The 25,338-nt window shown below is 36.3% G+C and overlaps 2 protein-coding genes across 5 annotated transcripts; one reads left to right on the top strand and one right to left on the bottom strand.

The window, feature by feature from the left end:
* Positions 1-10,369: 10,369 nt before the first annotated feature.
* LOC105230220 (E3 ubiquitin-protein ligase TRIM33) lies at positions 10,370-15,652 on the top strand. Of its 4 annotated transcripts, none has more exons than XM_049461940.1 (10): positions 10,370-11,510; positions 11,635-11,907; positions 12,039-12,119; positions 12,185-12,585; positions 12,653-12,788; positions 12,854-13,101; positions 13,215-13,389; positions 14,038-14,374; positions 14,446-14,569; positions 14,662-15,652. In XM_049461940.1, exons 1-10 carry the CDS (start codon positions 10,385-10,387, stop codon positions 14,992-14,994), a joined length of 3,234 nt encoding a protein of 1,077 aa, XP_049317897.1. In that variant the 5' UTR covers positions 10,370-10,384; the 3' UTR covers positions 14,995-15,652. The 4 variants fall into 4 exon arrangements, with proteins under 4 accessions (XP_049317897.1, XP_049317895.1, XP_049317896.1 ...); XM_049461938.1 differs by having other exon boundaries at positions 14,014-14,374; XM_049461939.1 differs by having other exon boundaries at positions 11,635-11,913.
* A 1,925-nt stretch (positions 15,653-17,577) lies between these two features.
* On the bottom strand, positions 17,578-25,248 carry LOC105230321 (meckelin). Its single transcript, XM_011211021.3, has 10 exons — positions 24,865-25,248; positions 22,299-22,948; positions 21,861-22,199; positions 20,513-21,154; positions 20,176-20,445; positions 19,735-20,102; positions 18,894-19,050; positions 18,711-18,798; positions 18,398-18,561; positions 17,578-18,075 (listed from the first exon to the last, which is right to left on the bottom strand). The coding sequence occupies exons 1-10, from the start codon at positions 25,100-25,102 to the stop codon at positions 17,995-17,997; spliced, it is 2,997 nt and encodes a 998-aa protein (XP_011209323.2). The 5' UTR covers positions 25,103-25,248; the 3' UTR covers positions 17,578-17,994.
* Between the last annotated feature and the right edge of the window lie 90 nt (positions 25,249-25,338).

Genomic DNA, 25,338 nt, shown 5'->3' with positions numbered 1-25,338 from the left:
TGTTTTTCGACTACCAGGATGTCATATAACGTATTATTACTGGCGAGGAGTCTTGGATCTATGCTTACGACCTGGAAACAAACAATCATTCGGCCGAATATCGTGGCGAACCGAAAAAAATACGTCAAAGCAGGACAAAAACCAGGGTTATGTTGCAGTTTTCTTCGATTGGCGAGATATGGGGCACTCCGAATTCCTTCTAACTGGCCAAACAGTCAACAAGGAACACTATTTGAGTGTTATGTTTCGTTCGCTTGTTTTGCAACCAATATCGAGCCGCAGCCACCGTATTCGCGTGGGTTAGCTCCGTGTGATTATTAAGCAAACTCAAACGACCGGATTAACCGCTTTGAGTCAATTGAAGACATTAAACGTGATTCGCTACACGCATTGAAAGCTATTCCGGAAATTAACTTTAACAAATATTTCGAGGATTGGAAAAAACGTTTTCACAAATGTATTGGGGCCATGGGGGTTACTTTGAGGGGTCGACCTAGATTTTGAAGAATAAAGTCTTACTATTTTTGCTCATAACATTAATAAATTGCCCTTAAAAATATTCATAAAGTCATTCACCACTTAAAAAATGATCCAAACAAGAAAACCGGTTTGTTGTCAACCCGTCCAATACATTGCCGAATGTTGAAAACTTGTTTAATTGCAACAATTCACATTCAGAGGAAATTAAATTTAACAAATTATTTCTAATACATACATATATGTATATTTTACTTGTGTGAAAATTATAAATTTTGATTGATTACTTGTGACAGCGATAACTCAAATATATTTAATATACGTATTTGTGATGATTGTGTACGTGACTGGCACTGCATTGGGCACGAAGGCATCCCTGTTTATTTTTATTGAGTAGAAGTGAAATCCACACAATAAAAAAGTCTTCGAAAACAGCGGCGTGACATACAAAAACTCGCGTTGAAACCGGTTTTAGCAAAAGAAAACTGCAATATTAGACTCTCTATATAATGAAACGTTATGAGCAATGACATCAACCTTTGGGGGTCAGAAAGATTTGACAAAAGATATATGAACCTTATAGCATAGACACAGACGATCGTTATGTTCTTCGAAAGGCTTTACTATTTACCAAACGTGGAACATGGAATTGGTAATGATCAACTGGTATGACTTCTCGCAATGATAATGTATTCGGTAGTCTTTAATTTTAAAATTTAATTTGTACTCTGTGATTTATTTGTCATATAAAACGTTTTTAGAAGAGTTTGAGGATATTCTTGCGAAATGCATATAAATAAGCGGGTACAAAATTTGAAATCTACAGACTCATCTTCTTCTCTCACTCCGCACTATTCTACCGTAGATTCATGCCACTCATTTCTGATGTGATTTAAAGTAATTATAAAAAGTCATTGAATTATCAAAACGCCCTCGTATATCCTTGCATATTTTCTGCTTAATTAAGGAGCATGCTCTGCAATTGTATTTTAATAAAATTCAAAAGTAGGAACGAAATCATGTAAATGAATGCAATAAATCAATTGAAATGCAGATTATTTGTTCGGTTTTTTCGTATATATTATGGACTACTGCTTGTTTAAATTCTACAAAAATATTACCAGGCTTTACGATAGACGATACACAAGAACACATATTCAAGCATCAACCTTATGGGCCTCTGCAGTTCGCGGGTATGCAACGTTAAACGGGTGTATATGTCCAGTCCCGGTTTTGAACGCGCTCATAGTTTCCTTGCGTTGTTCGGTACACAACGATCTTAAACGAACGAACGACATTCGTCAGCTATTATAGCGATCAGAACGCTTATAGATATTTACATATATGTATGTACATACATATATACACCGATGTGTTCGCCATGTTGCGGTTGAATATTAAGATAAATGACTTTTCGTTTTTTCCATGTAGTATGACGACGATTGCATCGATGTTTCAGAGCAATGTTTTTAGCTGCACGCTTTCGTAGCGGAGCAACTATGATTGTGTGGGATTGTGTGGTGGGAGTACGAGTGATGGTGGCGACTATGGGGCTGAGTGTTTTCATTTTGATTCACAAAACATAAATAATTATTTACCTTTGGTAGTACACGGACACCTGCAAAGCCGGTGATGCCTTTTCACACTTTCTTTTTTTATGTTTTTTTCTATTATTTCAACTGATTTTACTGCCATGCTTAAATTTTTGATAAGGCCGTCTACAAGAAATCCGAAGCAATATGTTTATTCTATGAATCAGACCAGGCTGAAAGTTGTGGAAGTATTATAAAATTGAAGTGGTATAAACAGCAGTAACTGATATCATCGGTAGTTATTTCACACCTCTAGAAAAGTATGTTATTCTGTTAAAGAAAAAATATACAATTGTATATGAATCAGTTACCTAAGCTTCTCCACCAGACCGTTCCGATGAGAGCTCTATAAGAATTTGATTGGCTCATTGTGAATGTGATGTTTTGCTTTTATGTAGTTGTTGCTGTACCAATATAAAATACAAACATTTGATAATAATGATGTCTGTTTCAATAATAATGCTCCTTATATAACTAATTATTGGACCACGACCTTGTAACAGCAGTGAAAGTTCCCAATTAATTGTGTAGTATTGGCGAATCGATAGTACCTGACCGGATATAAATGCGAGTTCGTTCTAACTTTGTAGAACCGAATTTCGTGGTCGCGCTTATTTGGATTATTGTACATTACCACCTTGACTATTTGCTATCCTTCAAACTCTTTTATAAGTTACAAGTAATTGCAACTCTGTTCTCACTTAACCTCATTTTTTATTAGTCAACATAAATTTCGTTTGACATAATCAGCATTCCAGCAATTAAATAGAAAGTCATTAAATAGTTTTTACCTCGTCCAATTTTTTATCTCCCCACAAACACTGTACGGCGCAACGTCATCGTGTAGACGCCTCGCGTTTCATGTTCGAAATGGATGTTGCAAAATGATTTATGTGCAGTGCAAATGTTTTGGAAACTTTCTCTGCGCGAATATAGTTGAGCGTGTTGAACGATGTCTGCGGGCGTATTTTTATAATATATATACTGATGAGTATATACATATGTACATAAATATATATCTGCTTGTTGTTATTATAGCACATGTAAGTTGTAACTAATGGCAGAAAGACTATCGCCACCAACTCACCCAGGCACGAACACATTTCGCCACACAATCACGCTCTCATATATTTGATGTATTTCTACCGATATAAGACCGAATAAAATATGGCACTCCGAGTTTTCGTAAATTACACCTGTAAATTAAGGCAATTTTCGAGCAACTCGCCATATTTTGCCATTATAATGCTTAGAATAGGCAATGAAGGTCTGCCAGTGTGCAACTCATTTGTATTAATGCGCCGCTTCGGGGGCAATAAACTACAGTTCTTTCGAACTCGAATCTGCCAATGCAATTAAAATGGCGCTAATTATTTTGCAGTGTACTATATATACATATGCATGGATGTATGTGGGTACATACTTATTATATACATATGTACATATAGGTGTGTAAGTGTGGGAAAATAGTGTCGATAATTTAATTGGATCATAAAAGTTATTAGCATCAATTAAAGTTAATTGTGTGATTGCACCTTCCGAAACATTGAATTATTTTTACGAACTACGTATGTACATACCTCCTCAAGCTAACGAATATAATTAGCTGCGCGCATTACTTGCTCTGTATAGCAAGCAAGTTTGGAATTCCAAAAGTTTATAAAACTCAAATGTGTTTTCAAGTGTTATTCTTGTGTGCTCATCATTCACATTTTCGTGTGTGGCTTATGCTTCTAGAAGCACTTTTGAATACTATTGTTTATGTATGCGTGTTTAAAAAAATATGCGTTCTGAGCATAAAATACATAGTAATTATGACAGCCAAATCGAATTTTAATTACTAATCATTTTTCATTTTGTGGTCGAGCCGAACATGCAGAAAAATTATAATGAGAGAACCATTACTGCCTATCAGGGAAGGACTGGAGTGTGTGTGTGTGTGTATGTGTGCAAGTAAGCTAGGTTAAGCAATAGAGTAAAATCTCATAAAAGGAATTTGCCATAGCAACTCTAGCACACACATAAATATGCATGGGCATAAGAGCCAATTCGTATAAGGGAGGATCGGTTTCGGTTGATGGCAATTGGACAATTTATATACCATGTTACCTCGCCTTTAATATTTCAAAATTTTGCCACCCTAGTTTTGAAATATGGCAACTCACAACTTTATCGTAAAGCTTGACATTTTTCGTGCTATAAAGGGTTTTCCGTAAAGTAATAGAACTAAGTCAATTTAAAAAAATTTATTGAACCAATCGTTCCAATTCTTTGAAAACTTTCGAAATAGGCTCCTTCTGCGTCGCCGCAGCGCTGCCAGCGCGATTTCCAGGCATTGAAGGCGTCACGGAAGGCATTCTCCGGAATAGCCTTGAGAGCCGAGGTGCTTGCTGCTTGGATCCCCTCTGTCGTCTCAAAATGCTTGCCTTTCATCGGCCTTTCCAGGCAAAGAAACCAAAAAACCGTCCGGGGCCACATCTGGGCTGTGGGGCGGCTGCGGAAGCGTTGGGATGCCGGCCTTGGTTAGGTAACTGTTCACAAGAAAGGCGGTGTGAGACAGGGCGCAGCTTCCAATCGGCTGCGATGTCTTGTCAGACCCGATTGACCCTTCATTTTAGTCTCATGAGGACTTCCACGTAAAACTTGGCGTTGACGGTTTGTCCAGGAGGAACAAATTCATGGTGGACGATGCCTTTGATGTCAAAAAAGACAATGAGCATCGTTTTCACTTTGGATTTACTCATTCTTCCGGTCTTCATCAGCGTATAGATCTTAATTGAGATTATTTTGAAAAACAAAAACGCGATTTTCCATTATCGAAATATAAAAGGCAACCTACTTACAATGGCTTTCAAAAACTTACGTGGCCTCCTCAATAAAACTATTTTTCCATAAAAGAAATGATAATTTTTGTTAGGAGTCGCGTATTTAACCACTTCTCGATGATTTTTAGCAGAATTTCCTTCATAACTTCAAAAAATCGATTTTTTTCTATAGTAAAAAGGTCAAACCATTGAGGCGACCCGTCTTAACGTTCATATAAGTTTATTTGTGTGTATAAATGTATATAGAAGCGAGTGATGTTACACAGAGTAGGCAGCCAGACATTTTTGCTGGCACTCATAGTATTTGAACAATTAATGTAATTATAATTAATGAAAACGAATTCTGAAATCTTATAATCTTTGTTAATTAAGTACAGGAAAGTTTTGCTTCCCTTTAATTATTAGCGATAAAATCAAATTCAAGTTTATAAAAGTTTTCCTTGCATTAATAGAAGAAGCTTAATTCATTTTCATGACAAAGGTGATGGAAAAGTTTCTAAGTACTCGACGATACTTGCTCGTTTTATGATTTAAATAATTTGTGTGGTGTTCAAAACTATTCTCGCTGCATTCTAGCCAAAATTGAAGCGTTGTGTCATTTCTAAGTTGACTCTGAATAGTTGTTGCAACTTTTTCATGTCAGAAATATTGTTGGAGGATTTAAAATTTTCTGGCGTAAAATGGACAGATTTCGAGTCCACTGTCAACTGAGTAAAACTTAGACAGATTTGGGTTCCATTATTCTACGGAAACTATCAATATGTTAATTCAAACACTTTTTACTGTATTGAAAACCTTCTAGCTAAAATATATTAAATTTCTAAAGTTTTCTCAAACTAAGCTGACTAAAATCAGCTTTGGTCTCAGATAATTATAAAAGTGGAAATAATTTGTCTAAAAAATATTTTCAAGGCTTCTGCGTACCAAAAAGCCACATAACTTCCTCAATTAACGGTTGACAGCTCAAAGTGATGACTAGCTTTTAATAACTAATAACTGCGTTTCTTTATATTTTGCAAAATTTATGATCGTATTTTTTGATCAATGAGGTTATAAAAAAAACCTCTGTTTGCAAAATCAGCATTTCCAATATTTTAATTTTTTTACACTACCTCGAAATACAGCTAAAATATACATATGTATAAATATGTATATTAGTACATATCTTTCTGTTTTCTAAATTATAAATACTTTTCCAACAAAGACAGTGTTTTTGAATATTCAAATCGTGCTAAAAGTAGTTTTCAACCTACAGAAAGTACTCCTCATAGGTGAACATGATATTGCGAATTAATTTAAAGTATTCGTACAGCACTACCCATACGTTTTCGGTGACCTTTGTGCCTCAAAAACTTTTAAAATATATAAACCTAAGCTCTTAAGCATTCGAAAGAATACTGATATTTTCTGCTGTCAAAAAAAAGCCTTAATTGAGTAATGGGGATAATCTCAACAATTTAATCATTAACAGTACTCAATTTACCATACAATACCATAGATTAATTAACTAATTGCCGAAATGTAATTAATAGAGTAATTACCTAATTGCCCGAATGTTACTTAATTGAAACTAAATGCGAAAGTCTTACACATGCATTAACTGGAAATATGCCCAAAAAATGAATGACGAATTTATTTAATGATAAAAGTAAGTGCCATCAAAAGAAATGACAGAAAACCGAAGTGGCATTAATGTCAAATGAAGAAATTTGTTGCCTTCCATGTTTTTTAGAATGTGTGTTCCAAAAATAATAAATATACAATAGTAAAAGGAGTACTACAGAATACAAAGAGTCGTCGGTAAGGATTCAGTATTACTGTTGCTATTGGATCAGTATATAGCAACTGTCAAAATCTCAATATTCAAGCTAAATTGAGTAAATACCTCAGCTAATTGAACTACATATTAGAATACAGCACAGTGTTGGATTAAATTTTCGCAACGAATTTTGAACATGTTGCAAGATTATTGGCTGCTCAAATCACTTCCAATTTAATCTTTAAATATAAAGCAGTCGAATTTTACGAGGATTCTTCAAATCTCATATAAAGTGGATAAAACAGACCCATTTAGCGACAGAAAGTTAAATCACGTGATTATAATATTATAATATTGAAAATAACTTTTATAAAAGCAATATATAATTATTTTGGCCTCAACCAGCAAGGTTAGGTTAGGTGCCTGCTCTCTGAGCACAACTTATGTGTTTAAATGTGTATGCGTGCAAATACATGTGTATAGACTTATGTAAGAATATATATCCGATTCGATTTGCAATGTTGATAAGAGGCACTTGACTTTAATTAAATTGCAACAACTGATGAGAGTATTCATCAATGTCGTCATGCACGAACCAACCATCCAAGCAAACAGTCAGTCAGTCAGTCAGTCCGCCAGCCAGTAGATGAGCCAGCCAACTCACAAATGAACCTGCTAGCCCCAGCCAACAAGCTGAAACATCCGAGCGCTGTCTGGTTTGGCTCGAGCGTGTACTTCTACCATACACTTATGCACTCTCGCTGAATACATATTTTAACAGGAGCACATGTTGAAACATAAATATGTGCATGTACATTCTTATTATGTAGTGTGGTTGTTTGTAAATATGTATATACTCTCACGACATAATCAATCAATAAGATTTATGCGTTCCAACTTGAGATAAAACTAATCAATCTTCATGTGACGGCAAAGAAAACGCATAATGATGAAAATTTTCGAAATAAAGTTGAGCATTTCAACGAAAGCATGACAGAGAGGAAGATAGAGAGAAACAGAGAGTGATATGTAATGTTTGTGCAGATTTTACACAAAAATTATTTCATCGTTTTCAAATTTTATGCTTTTAAAGTCATGCGAGTGTTTTTGCAAAGTCTTTCCAAATTTTGTGGAAATTAGTGCTTTGTAATTGTCAGCATCTTAGTCGCCATGAATTGCAGAAGCCATGTTTTTCTTTGAGCTGCACAAATTGCATTTTCATTCCGAAGAATTTCAACTTTAATTCAGTTTTTGTTGTCTCCATATGTATTACAGGGTAAACGATTTAGTGAAAAAAAATCAGAATTTAATTAATATAATTGTTTCAGGTGAAGATATCTTTACCTAGTTATTTCACTTAAGTAAAAGTAATGATCATCGCTACTTCATCAGATCACGTGACCAATCGAGCATGCTGCGAAAAATATCAAATTTTGAATGGCGCTTAGTTCCACAAAATCAAAGGATCGCCCAAATCCAAGCAAAAATATTATCAAACTAAACTCGATATTGATACAAAAGCTTTGCTTAAACAACACAATAATAACTAGGAATGACTTTTAGAATTCTCTTAATTTTGCATTTAATTTGTTTTCGAGAAAATTTTCAAGATTTCTATTAAAAAAATTAACAAGTATGATCGAAAGAGTACCAGGCGCCCACACCGTATCCCTATCCATATGTTTGAGCTATGATACCAATATGTAGTCTTAAAAATATATTATACAAGAAACTCAACATACTTGGTAATTGTTTTTCTGTTCCTCGAATTCGGAAAGTTCAAATTAAACATTTTCTTTATGTTAATTTGTTATAAATAATGTGCATTCGTTGACAGTTGTGGCATTCGAAGGTGAATGCGAATGTGTCATGGGTTTAGCGAGCTAATTTAAAATTCACCTAAGTAAATTTAAAATTTTAATTTTTTTTTGGGTCAGGCAGGAGTTAAGCAACTCCTTCAGTTTTGTTTTGCTGCGAGATTTAATTAAAAGTTTTGAATTGCGCAGTTTATAGCGGTGTTTGCGGTGGAGAGAATATTTTGCACTGGCACTATTGGTGGGTTAGAGAAATACAGAAGAAATTGCTGTCATATGTAATATGTTAAACAATTAATCGGTAATTTCGACAATTTGATTTTTATAAATTAATAAGTTCTTTAATCCATATAAGTTAGTTAAGGGATTAATTATTGTAGATCATTTGCGAAGAAATATTGCTGCTTTATTCATTATACTTGGGATTAAGCTGCGATTGCTATCGAAAAGAAGAGAACATAATGAAGAATTTAGTGTGACAGTAACAATATGTTTTGCTTCTCAATTTCATTGCAAGGTCAATGCTGGGGCACTTAAAATAAATTACTTATAATGAATTAGCAACAGACGGATTCCGACTTCTAAACGTTGATAATCGTGTAGTTCTACCCATAAGTTCACAAATTCGAATTTTAGTGACAGCTGCAGATGTAATTGACTCAGCTTTAGGTGTAAAGGTTGATGGGACTCCCGGCCAAACTAATTTCCTAATAAATTACTTATAATTTATTTTACATTTATTATTTAATAAGGTTGCATGCACCATTATATTGAATAAAGATGTATGTATATCGCAACCCTTCTTCAATTGCCAATCCATAACGATAAAAAATGATGAGGGGAATGTTGAAGAAAGCTACGTTGCGTAGAAATGATTGCTGCTCCACTCCCTAATCACCCTTCGTGTGACTTTTAAATTTGCCTAGTTAGTATTTAAAGAATTCTAGCAATTTTACGCTTTGAGCTTTAACTTAAGTTTCTTAATTTTATATAATGTTTAAAAATAAAAAACATTTCAATTTAAAACTTCGCCTAATGTATTCAAAGAGGAATTTCTGATGTATACAAATACAAAATTAATTCTTTGCGATAATTCAATTTTAATAGAATTGCAGCACAGATTATACAGTTTTAGAAATTAACTACTTCAGATATAACAAAAAAGTGGAAATCATTATTTTATTATTCTTTTGATTTTTTATTTGTTCATTTTGAAATATTGTGTCTATTTGATAAAAACAGCTGTTGTTACTCACTAACATGCCTGACTTCTGACTTCATCTGTCAATTTGGAATATAAGACAAACTGAGAAAACAATTGATTGTACAAATCTGCAATATTTTCAAAATATTTACGCACTATTTCAATTTATTGCATAAAAACGTCAGTTTTATAACAAAGATATCAGATTTTTTATATAACAAAGCTCTTTAGGATAACTACATACATACATATGTACATATATAGCAATTAATATAGCTGTTTACTTACGATAAGTTATCTTTATTTGTCCACTAAAGCTGGGAAATTATATTGACATTGATAAATTAGTATCTTATCAGTAATTGCTTACACTTTCCTTGATTACTTGATTGTCCTTGCGATAAGATAACACTCCCTATTTAAAGGAGCAATAATTTCATGTCATATATCATATAAGATTTGATTAACAAAAATGTGTGGGCTGTTATACAAGTACATATACAAATTTAGAAATGTTGATTCACGTTTTTCTACAAACAATGGAATTTTTTTTTATATATTTCGCCAACAGTTTTATGAATCACTCTTCGATCAAAGTTTATTTATCGATTAGTATCTTTCCTTGCTATACTCAATAAAGTATTATTATACAGTCCATATATTTAAGTATGTTATATAATAAATACGTATATACTAAAAATTCACTTTAAATCATGAAAAACTTTTATATTCTCAATTTTCAGTCGGAGTCCTCATCATCAGCTTCCACAAAATTTGCCCTACTCAAATGTGTATGGTGCAGTCAATTACTGAGCATCAATGATCGCCCCAAACTCTTGGAATGTCTGCATGTTTCCTGCTCACAATGTGTGAATACCAAATTCTCTGAGCTCGATCGCACTATGCCGCCACTTATACATTGCCCCGTTTGTAATATGGCTTCACAGAATGAGTTTATCATTGATAATCAATTTTTGATCGAACAATGTACAGCCGCTGGTGATAACAGTTTGGCCGATGGCAATTCCACAGATGCATCCAAAGCGACCGTTACAGCTAATATCACCTGTAGCAGTTGTTCGGATAATGCTATTGCGACGTCATGGTGTGTCGATTGTTCCGAATATATCTGTGACAGTTGTGTGCAGGCGCATCAACGTCTTAAAATCACCAAGGATCACACAATTAAGCCAAAGGAGGAAGCCAATAATGAACAATTGCCTGGTGCTGCTGGTATAGATAAACTACACATGTGTCATCTACATCCGCAAGAGAAACTGTCGCTGTTCTGTGAGACGTGCGACAAGTTGACATGTCGTGATTGTCAGCTCAGCGACCATCGCGATCACAAATATAAATTTGCGCATGAAATTGCCACCGAGACGCGTCAAGCGTTAAAAACGCTCGTCTCGGAAATCAACTATAAGCGCTTCCTGCTCTCATCTGCCACAAAAGTGATTGACGATCGACAAAAGCAAATTGCCGATCGTAAGAAGGATCTTATTAAAGAAATCACTGCAATGGTGGTGAAGATCACAAATACAGTTAATATGCGTGGCAAACAGTTGGCTATGCGTCTGAATGAAGTATGCGATACAAAAATGAAGGTTTTGATCGAGAAGAAGGACGCGTTGCAGCTGTTATCCGACAACACCGATCACTGCATCGAGTTTATGGAGAACGCTATGGAGAAGGGCAGCGATTATGCGATTCTATCGAGTAAAAAATCATTGGTGCGACATTTGCAGAAACTGAAGTGTCAACGAGCTGACATACCAAATCCAGAAATTCCCGTGCGTATTCAAGTACAGTTAAATCAAGTCTCTGAACTGCAAAAAGGTAGGAGGAATTAAATTATTACTATTTTGTTAAATTAATGTTATTTTGTTCCAAAAATAATAACTGCGACTAAGATAGAATTTTATACATTTCGATTCAAATATATTATTGGCTTTCGTTGCAGTTATTTCTCAACTCGGCACTGTTATTGTGGACGGTAAACCATATCCACCGGCACCATCCACAAATGGACCGCCACGCCAGCAGCCAAGTCCCAATATGGCACCACCATTACGACCGGGTCTTCCACCAGGTATGCCTGCTGGCATGTCTCCTACTGGACCACCAAGCGGATACGGACCTCAGAATGGACCGCCAATATACAATAACAGCTCTTCGGCACAACAACAATTTAACAACATGCAAATGAATCGAAACTATGCTGCCGAAGGCGCAGGTAAGGGTACGCCAGCATGTCGTTCACAATTTATTACTACATCCATCACATTTATACGCTAAGCAATTTATATAAACTCCTTTAAATTAGACAATTGTCTAATATAATATATTTGCATTTATCGTTTACAGTTCGTTTCGGCGCAATGCCACCGGGTATGCAACGTCAAGGTCAGCCACATGTTAGTTCCTCCACACATCCTCAAAATATGGGTAAGTCAATCATATTATTGTATTTCTTTTAATTCCAGTATTATTTCTTTTGATTGATATTTTAGACATGAGCTTGCGTGGCCTTCTAAATAATCAAGCAGCTCAGAGTTCCAATCAAGCTCATATATCATTCAATGGTCCACCGAATTATCCCGGTGGCCCACAAGGCGCAGCTTCACCACACCAGCAAATGAATACCCAAATGAGGCCGCATTTTATGGGCGGTCCTCCAGGCCAACAACATCAGAATTATCCGCAGAATACGCCTGGTGGACCGAATAACCCGAATTATATAAACAATACTGCGCGCTTCCAGAACTATCAACGCATGTCGAGTCACGCGCAACAACAGGCCGCAGTAGCGGCCATGTCAAGCGCGGGCGGTCCTGGTGGTCCATGCGGCAGCCAAATACCGTCACCAAACCCCATGCAGCGACCGCAAATCATGCCCAATCCCATGCAGAATGTAAGCTAAAATTGATTTTGTTAATCAAGTTGATTTTGTATTATTATATTTCAAATAATTTTTGTAGAACCTGGGGTTTCATGGGAGTCAGCCTGGCTTCAGTCCCGGGCCGCCACAAACCGCGCCACAAATGAACAGTAGTTTGAGCAGCATGCACAGCATGGCCAAATGGCACATACCTCAATCAGCGCAACAGACAAACGGTAAATCAATATTTGCACATTAATGTATGCATATATGCTATCTTAATGTATTATTTGTTGCTTAGCTTGCCCACAACAAGGTCCTCTAATGCAGTTTGCCAACGGCCGTCAAACAGAGAACTTTAAAATTTCCTTAAAATCTCCAAATACTCTAAAGAATACCACACCAAATGGCAGCTCATCGGCACATAGTATGCAAGGCAATAGTGCGTCTAGCTTACATGCAGCTTCGCTTGGGCTCGGACCAGCTGTTTCCATCTTACCCAATGTCACATCAACGAATCCAAAGACGCCGAGCCCGAGCACTAACGAGGTGGGCAGTAGGATCATTTGCATACTTAAGCATTCACGCAACATAGTTGCGCCGGTGCTTTGCTTAGTGCTATACTAAAATTGTTATATACTTAATTTTTTTCCAAAATACAGAACGCAAAAGATTTCACTGAACCGATTGACAAGGTCCGTGACGATTCCATAAACGATCTAATAGCTACCATTGCCAAATTGGATTCGAATGGTGTTCAGGTGCTGCCGGAGGGACGTACAAAAACCACATCGCCGCAAGTGCACAGCTCAACAGACCTATCCAATACTCAAGAAGGTAAGCAAATTGTCACCAAGTATAAAAATAGTATTGTATTACTGTTGTATATGTTTATGTTTGTTTGTAATCGAATATGCGCTTGATTTAATTTCGATTCAGCTAAATTGAAACAACAAAATTTTGTTTTGTCATCATTTTATTGATTGCATATGCGATTACAAACTTAATTTTGCATTTGTTTTCATGTCATTCAATTCATTCGAATTTTAAATTATACGCTGCTGGAAAACTTGCTTTAATTGGCACACATACAACAAAACTATACAGTTAACGGCATTGCATCCATAAATTCCAAGCTATCAAAAAGTTTTCCAGCTTTTAGTGTTGTTTATTCGTATATTACTAGTCGAAAATCTACAATATGTGTATTTTTCATACGTAATATGCTGGTTTAATCTACAATTTCATGTAACTTTGCTTTGTTTGTTTCTTTTCCAAACATATCAAATCAAATCGTATCGTAACTGAATTAAACTTCCGTCTCTTTAAATAATGCATACTAATCATTAATGCCAAAATCAAAACCAAACAAATAAAAAAAATAAAAAAAAAAAACATCTTTATACATACAAATACAAAAATATTTCATAAAATTGCTCGAATAAACTGAAAACTAATTAGTTAATACTAAAAATGATCAAAAAGACGACCCGAACGAAGATTGGTGTGCCGTTTGCCTTGACGGTGGAGAGCTAATGTGCTGCGACAAGTGCCCGAAAGTATTCCATCAGAATTGTCACATACCCGCCATCAGTTCATTGCCGGACGAAAGCGAAAGTTGGCAATGCCTGCTGTGCGTGAACCTCAAAGAGCTGGCTAACAACACCGACAACACACAGAAAGCACCTGGCGAATTAAGTCGGCTGGAATTGCAGATCATGCAACGCATTTGTCTCGAATTGTATTGCCAGTACGAACAGAGTCTACATTTCCGCGAGCCGGAACCGCCTACCAATACAGCCTACTATGAAATTATTTGCAAGTAAGATTTCACAACCTGCGCAGCCATTTTTGTAAGCGGTCATAAAGTAATTTCTCTCACACATTTTGTAGTCCCATGTCTTTGGATGTTATACGTACACGATTGGACCCGACCAGCCCAAATCATTATAAGGATATCGCTGGCTTTGTGTCAGATGTGCGTCTAATATTTAAGAACACTTATCTCTTCTATCAAGTAAGTACTTTGTGATTATTCCAACAAGCCAAAGGTTTATTTATTTTTTTTTTTGCGTGAACTTGTAAATAATGGATTTTCTTTTACTACAGGAGGACTCAAAAACATTCACAAATGCAAAATATTTGGAGAACTTTTTCGAGGAACAATTATCCAAATGGCTGCCAAACTTCGCCAGCAAGACAAATTCAAACATGACCAATGGCAGTGCCAACACAAACAGCAACAATGCCGCCATTATCAGCAATAATAGTGCTTCCACATCGTCTGCAGCTTCGCCAGGTCTCATGAATCTAGCAACCGGCCCCTCGGCTTCGCCCGGTGTTATTGCAGCTATGGAGAATGGTAGAAAGAGCATTGCAGAATTCCGACTGGAGGATGACTCGTGCATTCCGGCGAAAAGATCACGTAAACTAACCGAATAGGATAAATTTAATCAGCTACTTAACAGCATGCTAGCAACAATCAACAATGGCAATGAAAGCGAGGAACTGCTCGCGCTGCTCAGCCTATGCTGCCCACCACAGACGCAGCCGAATCTGCTTTTCTAATGGCCAGTCACAAGGGCGAAATGTGATGACAAAAACAAGGACTTTCAAAATTGTTAACGCTAATGCACAAAATTAGTGAAAAGATGCGCAGAAAAGAAAGCTAAAACTACGCATGTGCAAGATAAACAAAACACATGCAAAATCACAGCAAAATAATAAATATTTTCATGTTTGGTTTGTAACCTCAAAATACGTATCGTTGCTGAGCGATTTAGTGCAGAGCAAATTGTACTCATTTAGCATAATATTTACAAAGATTTTATTGGCATCATCGAATTTATACACAAAAAATGTCACTGCGCACGCGCACTGCGTAATGGTAAGCTGGCTTCTGAAACCATACGGAATTGACATTGAGAAGCTTCCTCATACTAATGACAACAATAAACGTTTGATAATACTTTGATGAAAACCACTAACTGTTTAAGTATAGACATTATTTGAAAGACATCGTTTTGAAATTAACTAATACTAATACATGTTGTAAATTTAATTAGATTACTAAAAGTAAAAAAAAAACAAAAAAATACACTTTTGAACTTGAAAAAAAAAAACACACACACATACACACACACTATAGTAGTTAATAATGTTTACAAAAATAAAATACACTTATTAATAATATATAAACTAAAGCTGCACCCTAAAATAATTTTAGGAATGTGAAGAACAAAGAATAAACACATCTTCATTGTATAGAAAAATTCACAAATAATTAGTTGCGCACGTCATACGCATACTCAGTTGTAAATAAATATATATATATATAAATTACCAAAACATACTAACGAACTTGGAATCAAAAACAAAAGCAAACAATTCAATATACCTACATATTAACAAATATTTCTATAGCAACAAAAACAACTATCAACGAAATGCCACACCATGCCACTAATGTATGTTCAGATGTAATCGTTACATTTTGAAAGTACCGCAAATGCGTGAGAATAACTAACACTTATCTTATTATAACTAAGGAAAATTGTAAAAAGACAATTGTTTAATTACCGCAGGAGACTAAATTACCAAAACTTATTAAATTCAGATATTAAATCTGGCAACAAGAAGACGCTTCGGAACGTTTACATAAAAAGCATAATAGAACATAGTTTTAGCAAAGTCCAATTCCCCGCACATCATTTGATTCGTAACTTAAGTATCACACATGACATTGAGACAGGCCAATTTTCCAACCATATCGCTACTATCAAAAATATTTTCCATTAGCACGTAAAATGTGTTTGAAAAGCTAGGCTATTAGACAGCTGACGTTGCTCATGACATTTCAACCCGCGTCATATATAATATTATTTTTGGCATTTTCATTATACCCACATACATAAAGCCAGTAGCGGTTTTCCATATTTGGCAGCTTTTCGATAAATCGTAAGTTTGTGATAAATTAAAACATTAGAAGAACGAAATAGAAAAAATATGGAAATGTTGTGGAAAGTTCGTTCAAATGAACATTTCATTGCTTATAGCATATATAGTAAAACTGATTACTGTCTGCATTGCGCACGTGCAAAGTCTTGCGCTATATTTATACGAGCCTATATCTTTATTTTTGCTGTTGCAACTATACTAAATAGACTATGGCAGTGCAAAGCCACAAATTATATAAATTATAAATATAAATAAAAGCATAGCGTAGAATTATTGTAATTAAACTCCTCATACCAAGTATTTAACATGTAAACAAGTTAGCTTAAGACACAAGTTTGGTAAACTACTCCAAATAACCAAGTTAAAGTAGAACCATAATATTGCTACAAAAAAAGAAGTATTTAACATAATATAATATAGTATTTTAATTTCCACTCAGACTTTATTTTCGCTTTTGATATATTTAGTATACATAGCTATACATAACTGCTGTCCAGTTCATCATGACCACTATATAGACACAAGAACGCATACTAAAATATTGAAAATTAAATAGCAGTAAAACTCAAATGCTTGTTATTTAAGACTTTTATTTAATATTTTATGCAAATTGTACAAGCCAGTAGTTTTCTCATTATTATTTTTATTATTATTATTATTATTATTATTATTATTACTATTATTTTTGTTTTTTGCTATTTAAGACTATAGTTTACACTCACTAATAAACACAACACGATCAAATACTGAATATGCATAATTAAGCACACATACACAAACATGTAATGTCCGAAGGGAAGACCTTTACAATACAAAATTGCTGTCAAATTATGAGACAAGCTAATGGAAGGCTTATTAATTAATTAATTGTGTGCAGCAATTTGTAGCAACTTCAATTCGTCGCAATTGCATGAGTACATACATATATACCCATCATGCAAATTTATTATGTACATTTACATAATGATTTTATATAAACATTCTCCAGCACCTTACTCCAAAAACACACACTCACACATAACACATACAATATGTATGTATAAATACATGTGAATGTATTTGTGCAGTTGATTAACAAAACTTTGTAGATTTTATCGTAGAGATAGGTTTACCTATAATTTATAAACATTGGCAAAGTAGTAATGCTAATGTGAGCCAAGAGTTGATTACTATGATGAGCAGATGGTGGTCTAGTTTAGGCAATACATGTGCATGCATATGGCTATGTGCATATGCATGTGAGATATGTTATGAAATCTAATGTCTACTGCACTATTTCTAAGCAAAAAGATATGAATTAATAAACAACTGAATATTTAATGTAAAACAATAACTGGAGTTTGACTCTGCTGCGGTGATTAACGCGAATTCGTCAGGTTCCAGCAAAATACACAAAATCGAATAATATTTTCTGCTAATTGTGCAGCAAGTATTGCCATAAAGTTGCGTTTCTCAAAGACATTTTGCTGCAAAGCACCATTTTATTTACATTAGAAAGCGTTGATCAATGGAAGTCTTCGTTGTTACATTTTGGCGTAGCCAATTTATGTAGATATGTTGGAGCAGCTGTAAAAAAAAGTATTTATTAAAAATATCTGTGTTTAGGAAATAGGTAAACTATGATAAATAGCGCCAGTCAACGGCTTATTTGGCGCTCCTGTCATTGGCGTGGGCTTGAGTAACTTCGGTAAAATTCGCATTTATAACTATGAAAAGATTTTGGCGCACCAGAAGCGTGCCACAATAACATTCACGGCATATTTTCTGCTGGTGTCACAATAACAACATTATTTTTTATATTTTTGACAACCCAAACAGTCTTTTTGTAGAACCTTTTGGACATATTTCTTTGAAAACGTACTATTTTCAGATATACATACATACATACCTTATTGAGTATATAAACGATTGCCACAGCTGCTATTAGCTTATTTGTCAGCATATAAGCCGCTAGAAGCAAGGCCAATTCCATTATGAAGATATTTAAACTGTTGCCGTATAGCAGTAACTGGTCAAACGAATTTGCATTATCGATATAGAATGTGCCCTTGTCTGAAAATTCAAAAATAAAAACCAAAAAGAAGAAAAATTTTCTTCTTTGAAATTAATAAGTTTTTGAAAAATTGAATTGGTATTACAAGAACGCGATATAACCCTCTTTGTTATTTTCTTTAATATGTACCGTTATCAGACGCACTTACTTTCCGTTAAATAATTGTCACATTCGCAGTTTAACAATTTCTCAACGAAAGTTTTCTCTTTTATTATATAATCCATATCCTTGATAGCCTGTAAGCAATGAAAGCACATCCTATAGTCGTTTACAATGGTAGGAAAGCTTTTGCTACCGTTATTTTGAATACTTTGCATAACATTACACTTACGTGATCTATGAAAGCGCACAGAAATCGATTTAGATTATTGAAAGTCGCTGAGCTGCGTTCCATTGCTGCATCGATCGTATTGATTTCTTTCTGAAAATGTGCCTGAGATATGCTATAGGAGCGTTGATAAGGCGCCAGCAACTTCTCAAAGTAAATTCTAACGAAAAATAATAACGATAAAATGAGAAATTATTTATAACGGATGATCCAAGTAGAGGTATTTTCTCAATATTCTTTTTTGAGAACATAATCGGCACACTGAACGTACTATTCGCAAAAACACTATCACCCATCCTTAGGCCCAGCATTCATAATTGGATTATATTCGACCAAATATCACGCAGTGAAGGAAATATAGCAGCCGTAGGTGAGAGAGAGAGCAGAGAGTCGATTTAGCGCCGTTCCCAGCAATTTGTACTGACGTAAAAAAATACAGCCTGTACAAGAGTTAAAGTCGCTCGACCTTTCTAAGCGACATTCCTTCGCTTCATGGGCTCTTGAAAAGTTCCAAGAAGATGGAATATTATTTATCTATATTTCCTCAAAAATGTTGCCGATGAGAAGGACCGTTATCGCAGTTTTACGTTTTGGGCCGATCGATTGGCCACCAAGATCGTGTGATATCACACCGTTAGACTTTTTCTTGTGGGGATATTTAAAGTCTAAAGTCTATGCGGGCAATTCCGCTTCGATTCAGGCTTTGGAGCAAAACATCACGCATGTCAAGTCAAAATGCTAGAACGAGCCATTCAAAATTGGACTCTTCTGATGAAGTTGGAAGTGGCGAACTTCGAATTGGATCATCATCATTCTTTAAAAAATATCTTCATATGGAACTTACCGTAAATTCAAAGGCGGCAAAATTATATAACTCTGCTGATCCGAATCGCCCAATAAACCTTTGCGACTGCAGCGATGCTGTGAGTTTCGGTGCATCTGCGTCAGCATCGAGTACATATCAGTATCTGCAAAACCATTAGGAGATCTGCCATGTATATAGAACCCAAAGCTTTGCTCCAATAGCATGAAAACAGATATATTGGACAACGAACAGAGATCGATGAATTTTTGTAGAGGATCACCAAAAAGCCGGTTAAAAATAAAACTGCACACTAGCAGTTGAATGATGTAGATCAGCAGGCTGATAGTAACAATGAAGAACAACTGCAGAGCAAGGTCTTGACTGATCCAACGAGCTGACAAGAAAACCTGCAAAGTGAAAATACGAATTCAAGTGCATTTATGACACGCTTATATGTATAAATGTATGACAAACAACAACCTGAACCAATGGGAGTACCAATAGACCCTGCCAGGCAGCGGAATGTTTCTGCTTCGCACTCAAACGTATCCATTCATTTGCTATAAAAATTATGCGCCACGTCGAAATATTCTCGGTGGCAAATGTGCGCACACTAGAGCACACGGATGACGTATCCAGATTATTCTTCAAAGTGAAGTGATTAGCCTCACAACTACGCGGACGCTCCCAGTCAATGAGAAACAGATCAAAGTGGCTGATTCGCCAAAAATGCACGCAAATAAATATCAACTTGAAATAAAAGAAACCTAATGAATAACAGTCTCCCTTGCAACCGAGAAGCACTCGAGTGTATTACCTTCAAAAGAACGGCTGCATAAATTAGAATTTCCAATGAGCGTTGATCGTCTTTTATGATTGGCAATGTGATCGCAACGGAGCGCTGTGTGAGAAATTGCACTGGATAGACGAGAATGTAGAGTACAAAGCACAACAGTGCTGCATTGGCCGCGTAAGAGCTAAGGTGCAACAGGAATTCCAGCAAGCAAGAGGATGGTGTGCAGCATTCAGTTGCCGCAGCTGTTGTTGTTGTTAATGCGTTGTGGCGTTTCCTATAGTTTAGCATTTGCAGCATAGCCATCGTTAATGCGATGAATAAAAAGGCCGGCAGCATCACTTCAAACATGAACTTCCTTTGTGTGGCCTCTGCGATGCGCTCAAAAGTGATTTGCAATTTAAATGGATGCACAGCATTCAGTGTTGCATTGGCGCTCAAGTCAACATGCCGATAGCGCAGCTTCACTAGCGGTATACCGATCTGATTGCGATCATGAATTTCGTAATGCATTTCGAAGTACTCCATATATCTTAAGCTGCGGTAAAGCGAGAGCTTAAAGTCGTCTTCATATTTCGACTGCTGATCATGGATTCGGGCATGTCGAGGCTGGGCTTCGATTAGCTGGAACCGTTTCACCAATTGCCACTCTGCCGCTGGAGCACGCTGAAAAAAAAGGATTTGGTATACCGTTATAACAAAGAAAAAAGAGTATCGTAGTATGTAATGGCCTAAAGTAAACTCTTCGAAGTTTATAAGTTGACTTGCAGGCTCCGCAGGCTAACATCCATTTTCAGCGGTGCGTTATATCGATAAATTCTTTATTTTTATATTTTCCCTTTTCTGTGAATAAAGTTATGGCATCATATTGCAAGTGTGATAAATTTGAAAGGAAGATTACAGTTCAGGACAATCCGGGTACACTCTTTTGGGTCTGCACTCTTTTCTGCCTAATATATATCTTGAATTATAATATGATTAGCCTCTTTAGAAAAGACTGTGTGGTAAAGAAAGGAACTCTGAGACTTGGAAAAGAGTATGCGGTCGCCTACACAGTATTTCATACAGTCTCATATACCATCTTGTTATGTTTTTAATGTCATAGTGGGTTCATGCTGAAAAAGTACAAAGAACCGTTGAGGAAAATATCGGCATAAAATTGGGAGATATTATAACAATTGCGAAAGATGAAGATTATAATGAAGTCACAAAGGAACAGGCACAATACCGGCGGAGGACGGATGGATCCACCAAGTTATATAGAGAGGTTTACGATAATTTTTAGAAGGGATTAGAGAGTCTTCCACTCCACGCTTAATCCTCCATTTCGCTTTTTTTATAATTTTCACTCATATATAATTTTTCCACTTACCGAATTTTCAGCTGTTATGTCCTCAATTAAAATTGGCAACGCTTCCAAACTAACTCTTTTTACATCGGAACTCGTTTCACGCGATATATTCAAAAATAAACTCAAAAAGTTATTATTTGCGTATATTTTAGCCAAATCAATCAGATTCTCCACAGTCAATTCGCAGCGAATCGGTTTGCTGAAGCGTGCAAATTGTATTTCCTGTTGCGGTTTCCAATCGGCGGCATCGCTTTGAGCGTGCATTTGGCATAAATTAACATGACTCATTTTGAAAGCACCCCAGCGACGCAAACTGCCGTCCAAATGATAAGCAGTGCTGAAAAGTTGCAGCTGCTTCGGCTGAAACAAGAAATGCATTTTATACACGTGTGCTTATGTAACCTTGGGTATGTTTCTCAATCGCTTGAGAGTCACGAGTGTAAATGCAGCAGTACTCACACTTACGCCCAGAGGCTCCGTTAGCATTTTGGCGGTCTCTTTGCCTTTTTTGTAGAACAACGACGGTTTCGTCGCCTGCAAGTGCTCGTCCATGCTGGCATACTTGACGGCCACATCGGAGACTTGTGTTAGCAGAAACGCACTGCAAGGCGAATTCTTATCCGATGAGTAGTGGGACATTATACAGAGATTCGCCAGCTGACTGCAGGCAGTGTTATTGCGTAGAGCCAAACAGAAGAAGACCACGAACTTTAGGTCGCCAAAGTGTACCGCGTTAGCGCTGGTCGATTGCCAAAAGGAATTGTATTTCAAGTATGGCTTGAGCACCGCATTCGCTATACAGTAGTCCAGATAGCGGTAGTTATATTTCAAATCACAAATATTGCAAATACCATTCGTGTGGTAGCCGGCTGGTGTTAAGCGGATTGGCCTCGTTGAAGCAACCGATCGCGGCGTGAAGTCGTTGTTGGGATCAGTAAAGTTAACTAATTTAAATTCACAATGTGTTTTACTGTTATTCGCTGTGGCAACTTGACAAACTTTGTCGGTGGATAATATGTCTGAGCATTTCTTTGCGCATAACGGATTGTGGTGTTGCGTGTCGTAGAGCGCAATAGTCACATAATTGGCAGCGCACTCGCAGGAGAACTCTGGAATGAGTAATAGTTGTTCTTGTTATTAATGGTGAAAATTAGAGGAATGGATCTATTTCACTTAATACCAGGGAATCGTATTGGATGGTTATATATCTCACTTGCATCTTTCTTTACGTTGTATGTATTAACATTGATCCTTATATAGGAGGGTGAAAACATATGTCACAAGTAAAGATTTATTCTATGAACGAAACGTTGTACCCATGACGATCTCAAGATCATACTAGGTGACTTGCAAAATAATGTATGAAAAAAATAAATCTTTAGTCCCACTATCGACAAAATCTGGCTTCTTGGCGTAGCTTTGCTCAATGGACTGATACTAGCCTGTTTTGACCAGGTCCAAAAAACTTCGGTATATACAGGAACAGATTCTAGTACAAAATGATCCAGAAGATGCGATAGCTTTGAGAGAAATAAGTATATTGTGAATATTTTAAAGGTCATTGTATAAGATGGGATACCTCTCATGGAAAATCTAAACAAAAGAGGACTTTCATTTAGTCTTAGAACTAACATCAATTTATGAATCGAAAAGCGGTTGGCGCGGTTGTGGTTTGAATAAAATTCTTTAGCCGATTGTAGCTCTAATAAAGACGAAGTTGATATGGGTCTGATATACGCTAGTACTAGACGATAGTATCCAGCAATGAACCAGCGGAGCTTTCGATATCAAACGAGGTTTTATACAGGATGATTTCTTTTCGTGCACTTTTTCAAATACAATGTTAAGAAATTGGAAATCAGTGGCACTATCCATTCTAAAGATCCATTTTATTTAGACATGACCTTGTCGTAATAACAATGATATTATAGGCTTTAAGAAGAGAGCCGTCAACGCAGCCTTTTTCAGCACAGAACAACAAGCGAACAGGTTGGCCTTGCACTGTACTTTGGGATTGGTAGGCAATTAACAAACGCGAACAAAAATTATGCTCTGTAAGGCTCGTTAGTATCCCCTACTTTTATACGGCCTAGAAACAGAGAATTAAGAGACAGCGGCTTCGCTGGCTAGGTCATGTCGTCCGAATGGATGAAAATACTCCATCTCTGAGAGTATTCGACGCAATACTGGCCGGGAGATGCAGAAGAAGAGGAAGACCTCCACTCCGTTGGAAAGACCAGATGGAGAAGGACCTGGCTACACTTGGAATCTCCAATTGGCGCTAAACAGCGAAAAGGAAGAACGACTAAGCGCTATTGTAAACTCGACTATAACCGCGTAAGCGGTGTCTACGCCAATAAAGAAGAAGAAACATATGTAGATAGCGGCGAACGGAGATGAAAATGCACTTAAAATATGTATTCGTGTTATCCGTTCCCTGCAAGGTCTTCAACTGGATTCCCATAGGTGGAAAACAGAAGCAAGGGCGCTCACGCATCCAATGAAAGGACCGAGTACGTAGGGACATGTCTGTTCAGACAGACCTATGGTTGTAGTACCGAAGACCAAAATATTTAGAAATGTACAACTGTACAACAACAAATGTTACAACTAGACATTAACTAGATCGTAAATCTTCTGAATTTAACCAATTTTTTAATGATTTTCACATAAGTTATTATATTAGACCAGTGGTCCGTAACCTACCTAGATATGTTTTACATTCGTTTTTGCACTGGCATGAGACTGGGCAGACTTAAGTACCAAATCCGACGATTAACAACTCGTTGTACATCAACACGTGAAAAACAACAATTCCTTAAAACAAACCCGTCAGCTAATTAGCGCTTCAAGCTAGTTCTAAAGTAAAATAGTAGATCTGAGCGCAGGGGAAGCCATCACATGGAACGAGTGCATGCATGTAAGTATGAACACAGCGCACTTCACACGTATAAACATTTTAAAAATAAATTCCATATCCTTGGGTAGTGAGTTCTACATTTGCATCTGTTTAATCAATACTTACTATCTGGCGTTGATTGCAAGTTTTCATCCTCCTTGCCACAGGCAACACATGAAAATGTGTCCAAATCATAAAACTCATCATGTTTACACTCGCTCATTTGATGGAAACTGTATGTGGTGTGACTTGAATTGGCTAATAATAATGTGCTGTGGGCGTTTCCGTGTCCAGAAGCGAAAACTGCCAACACTTGGAAGAACACGTTTACGCAAAGGAAGCACTGTTTTACGAAAACCCACATTTTATTTAAATTCTACTGATTTACTGCAATAACAGTATTTTTTTGTTTACGAATTGGAATATTCTGACTTTTCAAACTACAACAATTGTCACTTTATCCGAGCAATGGCAAAATGCTAACTAAATAATTTGAATGCCGGAAAGCTTCGCACTAACCCCCAAGCACATAAAGCACTTTCATAAGGACAACGAGGGTGACAAGGGAAACCGCAAGGTGAGTGCGTGTTTAACATCACT

This window comes from Bactrocera dorsalis, unplaced genomic scaffold (assembly GCF_023373825.1).
Source record: "Bactrocera dorsalis isolate Fly_Bdor unplaced genomic scaffold, ASM2337382v1 BdCtg169, whole genome shotgun sequence".
NCBI classification, from domain to species: Eukaryota; Metazoa; Arthropoda; class Insecta; order Diptera; family Tephritidae; genus Bactrocera; species Bactrocera dorsalis.
The sequence above is the reverse complement of the archived record's forward strand: the minus strand, read 5'-3'. Positions and strand labels throughout refer to the sequence as shown.